This window comes from Sorex araneus, chromosome X (assembly GCF_027595985.1).
Source record: "Sorex araneus isolate mSorAra2 chromosome X, mSorAra2.pri, whole genome shotgun sequence".
Taxonomy (NCBI): Eukaryota; Metazoa; Chordata; class Mammalia; order Eulipotyphla; family Soricidae; genus Sorex; species Sorex araneus.
Window position 1 is genome coordinate 33,833,250 of NC_073313.1, and position 16,049 is coordinate 33,849,298.

General features: G+C 33.2%; 1 protein-coding gene across 1 annotated transcript in view; it reads right to left on the minus strand.

The window, feature by feature from the left end:
• The window catches only part of DMD (dystrophin), a 2,715,231-nt gene that overhangs the window by 2,084,524 nt on the left and 614,658 nt on the right, over positions 1–16,049 (minus strand). The window contains exon 3 of the mRNA XM_055122927.1: positions 12,982–13,043. Coding sequence (XP_054978902.1) covers positions 12,982–13,043 — 62 coding nt within the window. The remainder of the gene's footprint in view (positions 1–12,981; positions 13,044–16,049) is intronic.

The following is a 16,049-nucleotide window of genomic DNA, read 5'->3' on the forward strand; positions in this document are numbered from 1 at the left end:
GGTGCTATGTAGCTCCAAGATAAAATGAGCTGATATAGATACTGAAATATATATATATACATATATATGTATATATATATACATATATATGTATCAGGAGAATTTAGTCTTCAGACTAGAATCCCTGTCACTACAAGTAGAACAATTAAGCAGAACATGTATTTTTGCATGGGGGTTTTAAGAACTACACACACCAGATTCCTGTCAGGAAGAATGAGCACTCAGGGTCGTGAACTGTCAAAAAACTTCTGAGTTTCATGCCTTGGACTTCAAAAGTGATGGTGTTTCGGCTAGGTTTGTGAATTGCCTGGAGCTTCCGTGAGAGTGGTAATAATTCTGAAATCGGGACACAGCTTTGGGAGCAGCTAGAGGTTTTATTTCATTTTAATGAATCACTGTGAGATATAGTTATAGACTTAGAAACTTTTGTGATTACATTTCAGTCATGCAATGATTGAGTACCCATCCCTCCAACAGTGCCCATTCTACAACACCAATGTTCCCAGTATCCCTCCGGCCACCCCCACCCCATGCCCCCTGCTTCTGTGGCAGGCATATTCCCTATTACTCTCTCTCTCCTTTTGAGTGTTGTGGTTTGCAATACAGGTAATAAGTGCCCATCATGTTTGGTCCATAGTCTACTTTCAGCACGCATCTCCCATCCCGAGCAAGCTCTTCAAGCATCATTTACTTAGTGGTCTTTTCTCTATCCCAGCTGCCTTTTACCCCAGCATGTGAGGCCAGCTTCCAAGCAGTGGAGTGATTCTCCTGGTCCTTATGTCTACTATCCTTGGGTGTTAGTCTCCCATTATGTTACTTTATATTCCACTAATAAATACAGTCAATCTATGTCTGTCCCTCTCTCTATGGCTCATTACACTTAACATGATACTCTCCATGTCAATTCACTTATATGCAAATTTCATCATTTCATCTTTTCTAACAGCTGCATAGTATTCCATTGTGTAGGTGTAGGTGTATCAACGTTTCTTTCACCAGTCATCTGCTTTTGGGCACTCGAGTTTTTTCCAGATTCTGGCTACTATAAACAGTGCTGCAATAAACATAAAAGTACAGATGTCATTTCAACTCTATTGTTTTGCATCTCTGGGATAAATTCTCAGACATGATATTGCTGGGTCAAATGAAGCTGAATTTCTAGTTTTTGAGAAATGTTCATATTGTTTTCCAAAAAGACTGACCCAGTTGGCATTACCACTAAAAGTGAAGAAGAGTCCCCTTCTCCCCATCCATGCCAACAATGGTTGTTTTTGTTCTTTTGGGTTTGTGCCAGTCTCTCTGGTGTGAGATATTATCTCATTGTTGTTTTGATCCACATCTCCCTAAGAGTTTTTAAAAAATGAAATCTACTCAGAACCCACCCCTTACTTTCTATTATCATTCAAACGATTTGTCCCTTTGCAGAAAAAATGTAGGTGGCACCTTGGTTCCTCTTTCCATTATTATTATTATTATTATTATTATTATTTTGATTAACCATACTCTTTTCTATATAATAATTTAACCTAATAAAAATCTGGTTCATCCAAAGGAGGGGCTGGAGTAATAGCACAGCGGGTAGAGCATTTGCCTTGCACGAGGCCAACTCAGGTTTGATTCCCAGCATCCCATATGATCCCCTGAGCACTGCCAGAGGTAATTCCTGAATGCAGAGCCAGGAGTAACCCCTGTACATTGCCAGGTGTGACCCAAAAAGCAAAAATAAATACAAAGTAAACTGTAAACCCCAGAATGCATAAAGACAGAATTAATCAGGCACCTTAGGTTCCCACTGTAATTGGGCGGGTCTGATTCAAAGATGCTGAAATGTAAGAATGAGAACATTTTTTTCCTACTATCCATTAGATGCAAATACCATGAGAGTTTATTTTATCTCCACTCGTCTCCCTTCGCCTCCATTAAACTGAGTGCATCAAAAATAAAATTTAAAAAATGCAAAAAATGTGAAATAAACTTAAATCCAAAATGTTTGAAAATTTCTGGCTAAAAACCCTCCAAATATAATGACTTGTCTCATAGAACTTTTCCCTGGACATTCTAGTCCTATATTTTATTCAAGCTAAACATTTCTATATATTGCTTTAATGCTTTTTCATCTTTATATCTTTTTTAATAACAGACACTGATAAAATACTTTATTAAAAACTTTAATATATAAACAGTGAAAGAAACAAAACAACATTCCTATTGTATCCCCAAATTCTCTGATTTATTTATTTATCCTTGATTTGGGGTTCACACACAGTGGTGCTCAGGTACTACAACTTGTTCTGGTGCTTGGGGGTCACTTTCAGCTCTGCATGGGTGCCATTCTCAGCTATTCTTGGGGGCCCATCTGGTGGGTTCCCCAAACATAGCTTCCTAATTTAAATTTTCTCTCTGGCCTTCTAATTATTTTTAAAAATAACATTGCTGACTCACTCATATTTTGGTTCTTTTTACACGCAATATGAAAAAATAATTTGTTAATCACATAGTACATCTTAGCATCTAGTCACATATATCTCATACACACATACATACACATTTGTAGAGGTCTGCTTTTTATGCATAGAAGGTAAACTTTTAGGGGCCAGAGAGATTGTTTAGGGGTGAAGGTGCTGTCCTGTCATGTTGCTAACATTGGTTCAATTTTTCAGAACTTCCAGCGTTGCCCCTAAACACTGTCAATTTCTGGCACTACTAGAACAGGGCCCCCGAAGAAGAAAAATGTAAATGCCTTGTAAGTGAATTAGCTGACCAATATCATCAGGTCACAGTCTCTATGTGTGAATTTATTTGCTTTCAAAACTTTGTGGAAAAAATATTCTCAAAATCATTTTTTACCGGGAACCCTTAAGACAGGGGAGTATAATTTCTCACCAATAAAGAACAAGCCAACAAATGCCATTTATTCAAAGAAGAATAAGATATGTGTGATTGCATACGTTTTGTGGAATGAATACTTATTTTGTCAGTTAGTACTTTTTTGTTTTATAACTTGCGACTGCTGGGGTCAGAGTGATAGACCAGCCGGCAGAGCGCTTGCCATGTATACAGCCGACCAGCATCAGTATCAGTCCCTAGCACCCTACATGAACCCCCCCAACCCCAAGCATGGAATGGTGTGGCCCCAAAACAAAAAAAAAACAAAATAACTTAAGATTGCTGAATGCCTAAATTGAAATAGAAAATAGAAACATGGGGCTGGAGCTAGTACAGAAGGTAAGGTGTTTGCCTTCCTTGCGGCTGAACCAGGTTGAGTCTTTGGCATCCCATATGGTCCCAAGAGCACTTTCAGGAGTAATTGCTGAAAGCAGAGCCAGAAATAACCTCTCAACATTGCTGGGTGTGGCCCCCAAACAAAAAAAAACAACAACAAAATTTACACTAAATTTACTGACTTAGATGACAAGATTTTTCTTAGGGGATATAGCAAAATGACTTTTAGCTAGGTTCTGTGTAATTCCCCAGTGCCAACTATCTTAATATACTACTTACATAGATCATTTAAAATACTATCACACGCAATCTTCATTTGAACAACTTCTTTCAGAATATATGTGCATACATTATAGCTAGGCATACCTATATTTCCAGGGAATATTGCTGACACTCCAAAATTTTATTCAATTCCCCAAAAGACATATATGATAATAAAATCAGTAATACAAAACATTCTGCATTGCTCTTAGCCACGGTAAGTATAGGTTAAGTCAATTTCACGTGAAAAGTTACACACTGAAATCAAACACTCCCATGCTTCTGTGTTGATCAACAATACACCAGATTGCTCAAGCAACCTTCAGGGAAATCCAAAGCCAATAGTCACTGTTACTGAATGTAGTTATTTCTCTTACAATATCAGAAAAGAATATTATTATAAATGTGTAATACATATTTAATAAATTTATTAGAAGCCTGTCCATAAAACAAAAGTAAAAATCATAAGGTATAAATTTATAAGCAGAATGAGAGGGGGAGAAGAGAAAGGAGCAAATCATAGACAGCAGGAAATTGGGTGAAGTGTCTTTTTGCTTTATCAGATTCACTCACCATATTCCCTGCCCAGGATCAGGAATCTTTCATTTTCCTCCAATCAGATATTGTCATTTGTGATTATCTGGTAATTTGAGTGTAAGTTGTACCTATTACTGTTCATCACTGATAACAAATAGTTGATAAAAATAGTTTTTAAAATTCATTTTCATAAATTTCTTGTTTCAGTGAAATCTTAAATTCAAATTTAATATTGCAGAGGGTCCTCCCCCAAATTCAAATTGCAATTTTTATGTTTACTTTTACTTTCTATCACTCATAAATATTTATTTACAGTTTTACTCCTACTTTCTATCACTCATAAATATTTATTCTACAGTTTTACTCCTGTCTAATTTTTTTCTATAAACTTTAGTATCAATTTCTTGAACTGCAGAAGAAATAGATAGAACCTGATGTCAATTGAGTATATTGGTTCTCACAGGCAGAAAGAGTAAGTTCATTTCCTATTGATGTTTCATCAAATTCCACTTAAATAAAATTTCTAGATAAGGTTTTCTCAAACATTCCCTAGTAAAGAGGTGAATGAAAATTGTCATTAAATTTCTGGCATTCTATGACAGTGGTTCTCAGCATGTGATTGGTCTATGGCTCAATCAGTAACCTCAGCACACCTCTTCACTGCCAAAACCTAGAGATTTGACATGAATTAGGTAATGAAAAGGTTAGTGCACCAGGTGTAGCCCTGGTGGTGGTACCCTGCATCCAAGTAGTTTGCACTGCAATCCCAAACACTGAATCATCTGTCAGGCCTGCTCAGCAAGAGAGAATCTCTAGGAGTGTCCTCTGAGCCAATATCATATCATAGTGGAAGTAGACATTTTTGTAGACTCATACATTCTTAAATATAATCACTCAAAAATAGAATTTAATGCAAAGAAATAATAGTGAACGTATATATTCACTGCATTATGTAGTAGCTGTGCTTTGATTTTAGTTTTAGGAATGAATTCTAGTTGGGAATTTATTAGAGATCTAATTCTTAGACCTCCTAAGACCTAAAGAATCAGAGGCTTTAGCTCTAAGTCCCAAAACTGGAAGTAGCAACACGTTTTCTAGGTGATATTGATGCATTGTGCTTATGAGTGTTTGTGATAGCAAAAAACTACCAAGAAGATGCCCCTTGTTTGTATTTTCATTTATAGATCGATGATACATTCCCTACATGTAAAATGTAAGCTTCAGAATCAATTTTGCATGAAGGATTAGTGGTAGTAGAGCAGTTTAGAAGTGTATCATTGTCTATGGGTTGAAAACGTCACATTTTTCAATAAAAATAAAAAATAACATGATTAAAAGTCAACCTCATTGTTGCTACATCCGAGGCCAAACACCATAACTCTTCAGGATTAGTATTAAATGCCCTCTTACAGCCTCCATACTCTATTTAACTAGATCTTTGCAGTCACTTCCCACTGTACAGGCCAAACTTTAAAATTTTTCTTCTTTTCATTTCTTTATTGCTTCTTTGGGCCACACCTGTCAGTGCTTAGGGTTTAGTCCTGGAAGTCTTGGCAGATCAGCCATATGGGTGCTGCAGATGGAACCCAGGTCCATCAAACGCAAGACAAATACCCTACATTCCTACTATCACTTTGGCCCCAGGACAAATCACTTCACATTTCTATATGCGATTTCTATATTTTTCACTTTCTTTTAATTGTCTTTGCACAAATAATGCCCAATTAATTACTACCTCCCTTCAAAAAAACATACTAAGACATCAGTCTCTTCTCTGTTTTTATGGCATTTATATTTGATTAAATTGCACACTTTATATTATTAATTCACACAATTTCTAATTCCTTTAAATGATCTTCTAGAGAGAGAAACCATGTACTGTGCTTTTACCAGTGTGTAATATTTTGTTTTTCACATAGTTGACACTCAGACATTTATTCCATGTTGAAACATTAGCAATCCCTCTCTTTTGTGGGATGATACCAGAGTTCTATTTTTCCCCAGATAAAAAGAAACCACTAAAATCAATATAAGTTGTCTTATAAATACAACTTAGGGCTAAAAATATAATGAATCACACAACTATTCCATCTGAATAAGCTGTGAAGAACAGTTTCTTGTTAGCAACAATTATGTTAAATGAGAAATATTGACATTTCTCAGCTACATATCCTTGCCACTACAATGACTTCTTATTATTTTTTGGAATCAATATTTGGAATCAAAAATTCTAATTTTTCTCCTAGAATTTTTAGGATGTAGTACCTGAACAAGCATAATGTATATCTTCTAAAACTAGCTGGAATTTTTAAGAAATAGCAGTAGGTTGATAAAGGACAAAACAATCCTGAGAAAGAACTGTATGTTGAATAATAGATTATTTATCTTTTATTGGAAAGAGTTAGACCTATCACAATCCAATTTTCTTTTCACTAACTGAATGATATCCTTTGTTAATTTGGGTGGTTTGCAAAGATTAGATTCAGGAAAACATTCAAGGGAATGGTTCTCAGTGGATTAGACTATTAGCATAATTATCTAGATTGCAAACAGACACATCATTCTAGAAGTCAACTTAACATCTAGTATAGATTTTAGGGAGTCCACAAGGAAATAATACAATATTCCATCTTTCTCATAAAATTTGTTGAATAAATATTTAAATGTACTCATATGCATAATAATCTGTGATTAATGAACATAAAATTAATATCAATAAGTAAAAATATTCACAAAATCCATTCTTACACTAAGACCTACAATATGTACCATAAAAACCTATAACATGAAAGCATCAACACTGAAAGAATTAGAAACAATCTTAAAAAATCAATTTAATACCTTCTGATCCAATTGACAAGTTTAGAATTTAGGGAATATGCAAAAGCCGATTAAAGTTTCTGTTGCAACTTCAAGCATTGAATAGCTTCTGTTTTCAACTTTTCTAAAATCATGTCTCTGATTCTCATAAAACTATCAATTTTTAGATAACCACAACCAGAAAAAAATGCAGCACTCTGTAGGTGGAATATTTATCATAATAACAGATATAGAAAGAACATGAGCTTTACAGTCATTTTCCAGAGTGTCAGCTTCATCTCTTTCATTAACTTTAAGCATAATACCAACACTCCTATTGGACTATTCTTGAATATTTATCTCACGAGGCCATTGGAGGAAAGAAAATACAACTAGAATTCTCAATTGTACTTGTTAGTATGATGATATACAAGAACAACAGTTTCCAACTTTTACTATTTATAAAATCAAGATCCATAGAATTTTTAGTTTCCTAGAGCAAGGACCATTACTCCGAAGCCATTGTAACAAAAAATTTAAATGTTACCAAACCTTGAGGAGCTGAAGACCATGATCCAAAAACATAGTTTACTGTCCTTCATACTCTCTAGCGTAGGAATTTTTCCAAATAGTGAATAGTGGAGTGGAACCCATGAGCCTTGTGCTCAATTTGTATATATGGTGAACCTTACATGATATGAGAAATCTGCTGTATTTATTCTTTTAAGTTAGGTCACGTTTATAGAAGTAACATAAAATCTGCTGTAGATATTGATATATTTACAACTGACTGAAAAGTAGATATAGATATATTTACAATTGCCTCTTTCCTGGAAGCAGTGATTTTCCCTGTGTTCCAGTATCTGACTTTTTATTTAAGGAAACTGACTGTTTAACTCATTTAAAATATATAATATGTGGTGTGTGTATCAGAGTACATGAAACAAAAAAATAGCTTCTTTCTGTTCACCAAAAAAAAAATGGTAGACAAAACTATGCATAAGAGAGAATAAAACAGGTATACAGAGGAAACTTCATGACATACATTATTCCTTCCACAAGAAAGTACATGACACAGTAACAAAATTATCATATTTTCTGTTTCTGTTCTACTATTTAAAAGAACTCTTCTATGTGTAAAGCCCTGAGTTAGAACCCTGGTAACATCATTACCACAACAAAAGAATAAGGCACATTTGTTTTTAAAAAAAGCAAGACAAAGAAACATCAAAGAATTATAATTCTATATTTATTTGTTTTCCCCAAAATTAATCAAAATGGTGATACAAATATTTTTTCCCTAAAACTTTATGGACCAGTTCTGTGCAAAGAAGCCTGGTATACTCACTCAAAATTTCAGTGTTTATTTTCATTTTGTCTCTCTGGCTAGCTGGCAAATTATAATAAATTCTTCTTAAAACTATATTACATTAATTAATTTTATAGTATATGTTTATCCACTTGGATGTGTTCTAGGTAAGGGTATGTAAGATGTGACAATCAAGGCAGAAATGTAATATCATATCACGGTATTATATTATCATGTAACTCTTGAGTTTATAGAATAATTACACATTTAAAGTACAAAGTTTTTTACTGCTTTTAAAAAACATCAGGTAGAAAAGTATAGTTATATATTGCGTCCAGTGTAGGATCAAAGTCATCCTATAATTCACAGGAAGATGGCTGAAATCTTTCAATTGATCTAGCAGTAAATATGTTTCCACACCGATTGCTTTTCTCTAACATAAATATCAAGCATGTTTTTATGACAATATTATTTTTGGTCATGATTGCAAGTGTGTGCTCTTTAAATACATTTGTGTGAATGAACTGGTGTAATGAGCAAGGTTCGCAGGTGAATTGTGTTTGCGGTAGAGCAAACACTAAACATTTTTTAGGATTATAAGATATCTACAAGTTACATGAACATAGTATTTACCTTGAATTAATCTCACCTAGCAATGGCTTTGTGTTTATGTGGAGATAAATATTGTTTGCTTATCTTTATAGAATAGATATGATGAATCACATTCTAGTAGAAATTTTTGGAATTGAAGGTTAATAGAAGACTTATGTTGAAAAAGAGATAGGGCCTATTTTTAAATGGTACAGGGAAAGTGAAAAATCAGTTGGATTTACTACAAAGGGACATATGACTTCAAATGACATAAAATGATAAGGCTATTTTTAATCCTTCTTCCTTTAAAATATCCATTATATAGTTTCATAAAGTTAGGAGGAACTATTTTTGCTGTCTCTCTTTCCAAATATTATGGAAGTGTGTGTAAATGTGTGCAAAATGTGTGCATACCTCACCTTTTACCTCATCAGCCTTATCATCCTTTAACTCATTACATGTTTTATTTGCACACTGATAAATTTTTGTTTTTTTGTTAAATTTTCATCAATTACTATTTTTTTTTTCAGTTTGGGGGACCATACCTTCTATTCTTGGGGTTTATTTCTAGCTTTGTGTTCAGGAGTTGCTCCAAAAGTTACTCAAGGGAAACACGGAGTATTTTTAATTGTCTAGTTAAATTTTTGTAAATTATCACTTAAGAAAAATTTTAGCTTAGGAGTCACACCTGCTTTACTTGGGTCATATTCCTGGTTCTGTGCTCAGAAGTCATTCCGAGAGAGTGTTGGAGATAAAACTAGGTCAGGCTGACTGCAATGCAAATGCTTCATTCCCCAAATTATCTAAAACACCCAGAGAAATAACTTTGTAGTCTTTTTCAATACATCGCTTTGCATTCATATATTTTCCTAAGCCAAATGTAAATTTAATGATCTATACTAATTACAAAAATACACTTATTGTATTTACTTAGTTTACTCGTAATGTTCATTGGGGTTAGAGTGAAAATACACTGTCCTACCTTCAAAATTTTTGCACTCCCAATTTTTTTAGACTTCAGTGGTCTTTCTTGAAGTCTGTTGCTTCTTCCATTAAACTGTTCCAGTTATTAAAGCTTTTTTCATAAATATTTCTAGTTTCATTGTAGCTCACAATATTGCTCTCTCACCACCTACAGTTCATTTAATGACACTCTAATTATCAGCAGAACCCAAATGTGTTTGTTTCATGGAAACAAAAGAATTAGTGTCCTATACTTTGTTATCTATTTCACCCTTATAATTCTGCTGGATGTCCTGCCCTGTAGTAGTTCAGTAAGTCAATGTTAAATGATATTTATCATAGTTACATTCCTTTTCATTTTAAATGGGAGAAATCAATTAGTGTTCTCTTAATTCTCATTATCTCCAATAGGGTCTGAAATGGTATTGTTAAGAAAAATTATACTAATGTGCAAAGGAACAATAGCACAGCAGGTAGGGCATTTGCTTTGCAAACAGCCGACCCGGGTTCGATTTCTCCATCCCTCTCAGAGAGCCTGGCAAGCTGCCGAGAGCATCTTGCCCAAATGGTAGAGCCTGCAATGATATGCCAAAAACAGTAACAACAAGTCTCACAATGGAGACGTTACTGGTACCTGCTCGAGCAAATCGATGAGCAAGGGGATGACAGTGATACAGTGATACAGTGAATGTGCAGAAAATATTTTCCAATTTATCTTAAGTGAGAGATCAACACTCACATATTTAAGCATATTTCTATTTTTTAAATTTATATTTGTTAATATACCTGACATTCAAGATATACACAAATATGAAACTTCTGGAGTTGAAGGAATGGGGTTTTCTTGATTTAAATTTAGGTGGTTTAATGAGACCATTTATAAAATAAATGAACTGGGCATTGAGTTGGGTTGGGGGATACTGGAGGAAAAATAATCAATGCCTTCATACATGTTAATTCCACAGTGTTTAAAACATGGGCTCTTACACTGGTAGGGAAAACAGTTCTAAGGCAGTGCCAATAATGTATTCATGGGAGAAAGAATATCAGATTTAGTTTGTTTAGTACCACTTGAGTTGTGGTAAATGATACTTAAGATGCTAACGTGTAGAGAGTGATGATCTATTTATATTCGTGAAAATGAGAAATTCACAGTATTTGTCGTGCTTGTATGTTTTATTACAATATCTTATTAGTTTAAAAGATTTAGAATATTGTGTTGTACATATGATTTCAAATACTAAAATTATTATTTTTCTGTTTATTTATTTGAAATTCTATATCTACTGCCTATGCCAAATTTCTAAAATTAAGAACATTTTAATGATGAAGTAGTATAGCAATTAAATGATATACTTAATATCTGGTAAGTATTATGAGAATTATGAATTCTGATCCTAAATAATTTTGACTTATTATCATTTGTATTGTTATATTTTATTCTTTTTATATGATTATAACTCAGTTGATTATGTTGATTTAAAAATATAAATTTCATGGTCTAAGCAATAATTAACCGTGGGCATGGTGCTTGCCTTGCATGCAACTAACTCGGTTTGATCCTTAACAGCCCATATAATCCCCTGAGCCTTGCCAGGAGTTAGCCTTGGGCATAGAGCCAGGAGTAATACCTGAGCACCAAAATGACAAATAAAAATATATTAAAAATTAAGTTGCTTTTATGTGAATTTCTTAAAGCTCCATTATAGAAATTTATTATCAATTCAGTAAATAAGTAGAAGTGAAATTTGACAACTTATGTTCAAACAATTTAAGTTCAACAATTTTTGTCTTGCCAAAATATTAAGGGGTACCTGGCTAAATTCTGCTATTGAATTAAACAAAGAACAGATTATATTCTAAAACCTTTTATAAGAATAAAGGGAACTCAGACTACATTTCCAGGGTGTTTTAGATCTATTACCAAGACTTTTACATAATCAGAGAGACTATGGTGATAATAATTCATATATATTAAGTATGGCCGTCAGTGAGCTAGAAATTTCCGTACACCATGACTTTATTCTGATAATGCCATGCAAAATAGCCATTACTGATATTTTAAAAAGCACTGACCATAAGAACTGTGATTTATTAGCTGATATTCCCATCATCACTGTTGGATTTATTAGAAAGGGACTCCATATACATGTATACACACATATGTGATGGAAAGATGTATAAAATGTATAAAGAATTTTATTGATTTCCCTATGTCCAGATTTATTAAGTATAAATCCAGGTCATTCTAATCTAGAAATTCACACAAACCTCTTGCAATGCACTCAATAATTGTTTTCAAGCTAAGAACAGTTTACACCATGTTCATGTGTGATTATTAGAGGTTAACTTTCAAGCATGAATTGTGTTGCACTTGAAAAATAAATGGTATTATGACTATAGATTCCTGCAGAAAAGAGTAAAAAAGATATCATCTTAAAATACTGGATGCATGACATACGTCGGATTTCTTAAACTTTTTCTACCTACCTACATCACTTTTCGTCCAAGAAATGTGACACTGCCAAAACTTCTTTGATTCATTATGTGTTCGAATGTGAATGAATTTTCTGTCATTGTGCATTCAGAAATCTTTTATTGTTACCAGGGTTTTTTTTTCCCCCTTCCATGAATCTACATTCAGTCACATGGCCCAAAGTTTAAAATGTTAGAATCTAAAGCAATGTTTCCAGAAGTAGGAAGTACGGTCCTATGGGAGGTAAGGTGACAATCCAGGGAAAACAATAAATAGTAGCCTGGGATGCAATTGGGAGTGAATTTCTGTTAGCTGGCTTAAAGGTAGATACCTTTAGAGTAGGGGTGGGGCTGTGAGTGACTTTTTTTTCTGAAAAGGCACCAAATAAGGTTGTCAACCTCTCCACTGAGTGATAGCTAGCAGACAAATAGACCCAAGGCACAGATACCAGTTTTTTTTTTTTTAACTTAGTAAGGACCAAGAAAGATAATAACAAAAAGAAAATTATTTAGAACAGTAACAATCCATCATATTTTCTTCTAAAGTATATACTAGCCACTTGGCTGATCTTTGTTATAATCCTCTTATCACTGATATCATTAAAGTCCATATCAAGAAACCAAATATATATTTTATCAAATCAAATCATTTCTCTTTGCTTTCTATTCTGTTGTTCCTTCCTTAATTAAAATCAACAGTGTGAACCTAGATTTGTGATTCTGAATGATTCTGAATAAACAATACACATTAAAATTGGTATAAATTTCATTTTCAAGTCACAACTTATTTTGAATCTTAAAAGAGAAATAATAAAATATCTTACCTTAGAAAATTGTGCATTTATCCATTTTGTGAATGTTTTCTTTTGAACATCTTCTCTTTCATCTATAATTTAAAATGAATAAAGATTTATTTGAAAAGCCATCCTATCATTCATATTTTACAATCCAAACAACTTTATTATGCATTAGTGTTATCTAGTAATTACCATTAAATTTATTAATAAACAAAATGAAACCTGAATGATGTTTTATTGGATTTTATTTAGTTTTATTAAAACTAAAAAGATCAGAGTAATAATAAAATATAATCAAAACCTTATTCGAATATTATATAAAAAGAAAAATAAGTTCATCTGAACATATACAATAGTGTTTCTTCAGTATCCCATATGGTCCCATATGTATTTTTTCATACAGTAAACTTTACTTTTACAATCAGGAGGAACTGTTATCTGACATTCTTCTGAAAAATTATTTTTGAGCTTTTCCTCTTACCCTGCCCACATCCAAGTAATATTTCTGTCCTTTGCAATACCTTTTTCCTCTAACTTGGGCCCTTAGCACAACTTTTTTCTATTCTAGGAGAGATTTCCTGATCAAACTATCTTTGCTTCCTAGAATGGAGTTCATTATCTAGAGAAGATAAAAGCTTAACAGATATCTGATAAATAAGTGTATGTAAGCTTTAGAAGAAGAGAGATCTTACAATTCTGAATTTCTAGTACCTCTTCTAAAGGATTTATTTTTACATATAAAATATTTAAAAGTATTAAGACATCATGATTTATAGTTATTCATAGATGTTTCAGGAATATAATATTACAACACCAATCTCATCACCAGTGTCAAATTCCTCTAATTTTCCAAGGTTTATTCCCAATCTCCAGACTTCCTCCTTGATAGGCACATTTTTATTGATTTCATCGAAAGTCAGGAAATTTCAAATCAAAATATAAATGATATTTTTCATTGATTACAAATATGCTCACAGGAATATAGCCAAAGAATGTGTTTACCAACAGGCAAGGGTAGAAAATCTTATGAAACATCTTCATATCTCATTTTTCCTAAACTTGAAGTTGGTATTTAGTTTTAGAACTAGAAAGTTCCTCAACCTGAATTTATTAAAATGCCTTTTTGAAGTCAAAATATTGCCATGTCCAAAAGCTCTCATAGATTTTTACAGGAATCAAAGAACCTACAGTGAAATCACTGTATCACTGTTATCTCGTTGTTCATCGATTTGCTTGAGTGGGCACCAGTAACGTCTCTATTTGTCCCAGCCCTGAGATTTTAGCAGCCTCACCTTATCATCTTTCCAAAGATTGGAGGCTCTTTCAGGGTCAAGGGAATGAGACTTGTTATTGTTACTATATTTGACATATCGAATATGCCATGGGGAGCTTGCCAGGCTCTTCCGTGTGCAGTGAAATACCCTGACAAAATAACCATCTTTCCTTTTTTTTGGAGGGGGTCACACCCAGCATTGTACAGGGGTTACAGGGTTACTCCTGGCTCATGCACTCAGGAATTACTCCTGGTGGTGCTCGGGGAACCATATGGGATATTGGGACTTGAACCCAGGGTGGCTGCATTCAAGGCAAACACCCTACCCACTGTGCTATCGCTCCAGCCCCCCAAATAGCCATCTTTGTTCCATACTTCTTTTCAGTCAAATGTCTTTGTCATTTCTGAACACAGATAATATGAAGAATCACTTCCAAGGACAAATATATCTATGCCCTAGGAATATATTTGTCTTAAAAGCACATTATTAGTTCATACATAAGTAGCTTAAGCAATATATTACAAAAATATGGGTAAATAATTTGTCGATAAAAGCATTGGATTTAGCATCACCAAGCAATTTCTTGTGCAAGCTATTATCTATGTGACCAAACTTCAACATCATTTGTACAGTATAGAAAAAATCATAGCTACAGTAAGAAAATTTTTCTTTGTGGACAAGCATGAAACAATAAAAATATTTAGTAAGCGTTGTCAAATATAATCTATTTTGAACATTACTTTTATAAAGTCAATACTACTCTTTGTTGTAATTGAAAAAATGGAATCTTTTAAATGGTCAAAATATAACCATTTCCATAGACTTGCTCTGTGAAAATTGGTCTATACATCTATTTTTCAGTGCTATAAATATGAATTTCTAAAATGTAATGACCTTATTTGCAATTCCACTTGTTATCTTACATGTGCATACATATTCTGCCAGAGTAAATGAATCATTTGAAAGCATATATTAAGAGGTTTTAAAAACACATCCAGCCTTCTCCATCCAAAGCCGAGGAGGAGAACATTTGAAAAGTTTTGTTTCAGATTCATTTAAATGTAAGTGAATAGTAAAGCAATATTTTTATTGTTTTAAAATATATGCACAAAAAGAGATTTTTAGATAGGCTTTGAAAGCAAGAGGGAAGCCTTGACATTATGTGCAAATATTATGTGTCTACTATGTAAATAGCACTAAATGCAAGCTTCATTATCAAATAACTTCACTAGAAGTCCTCTCCCATCTCTTTTCCTCTTAGTAAAATAAAAATAACCTTAGCAAAGTATGTGTCCATGTTTTATATGGCATGGGAATATTCCTCTAACATGATGAATATAAATGTACTTAATTTTATTAAAATATAAAACCTGATAGAAACTCACAAAACCACAAAACCATTTACAAAACTGTTTCTCATGTCACCTGAACAAATTCCTACATTACTTTCATTTCACACTTAAAAAAATGCAAGTTCAGGATGAATAAAGCTAGTAGTTGACAGAGATGAACTTGATATACATTGCTTGAATAAAAGTTACTTTTCACAGAGGCCAGTTTATATATAAAAAGCCATAAAATAATCAGTCCCAAAATTGAATGTATTAACACAAGTACATAATAACCACGAATTCAGAGCCTCTATTTTAAACAACCCAGGGGCTTACATACACTTAGCAATATAAGTGAATGACATTTAGAATGCAGAGTCTGAATTTCTGATATGAATGATACAGGGTTAAGAAAGGAACCTAATAATGTTTGATTATTACCTAATATTTTATTTTATTATGTACTTATTTATGTTTGACCTCACAAGCT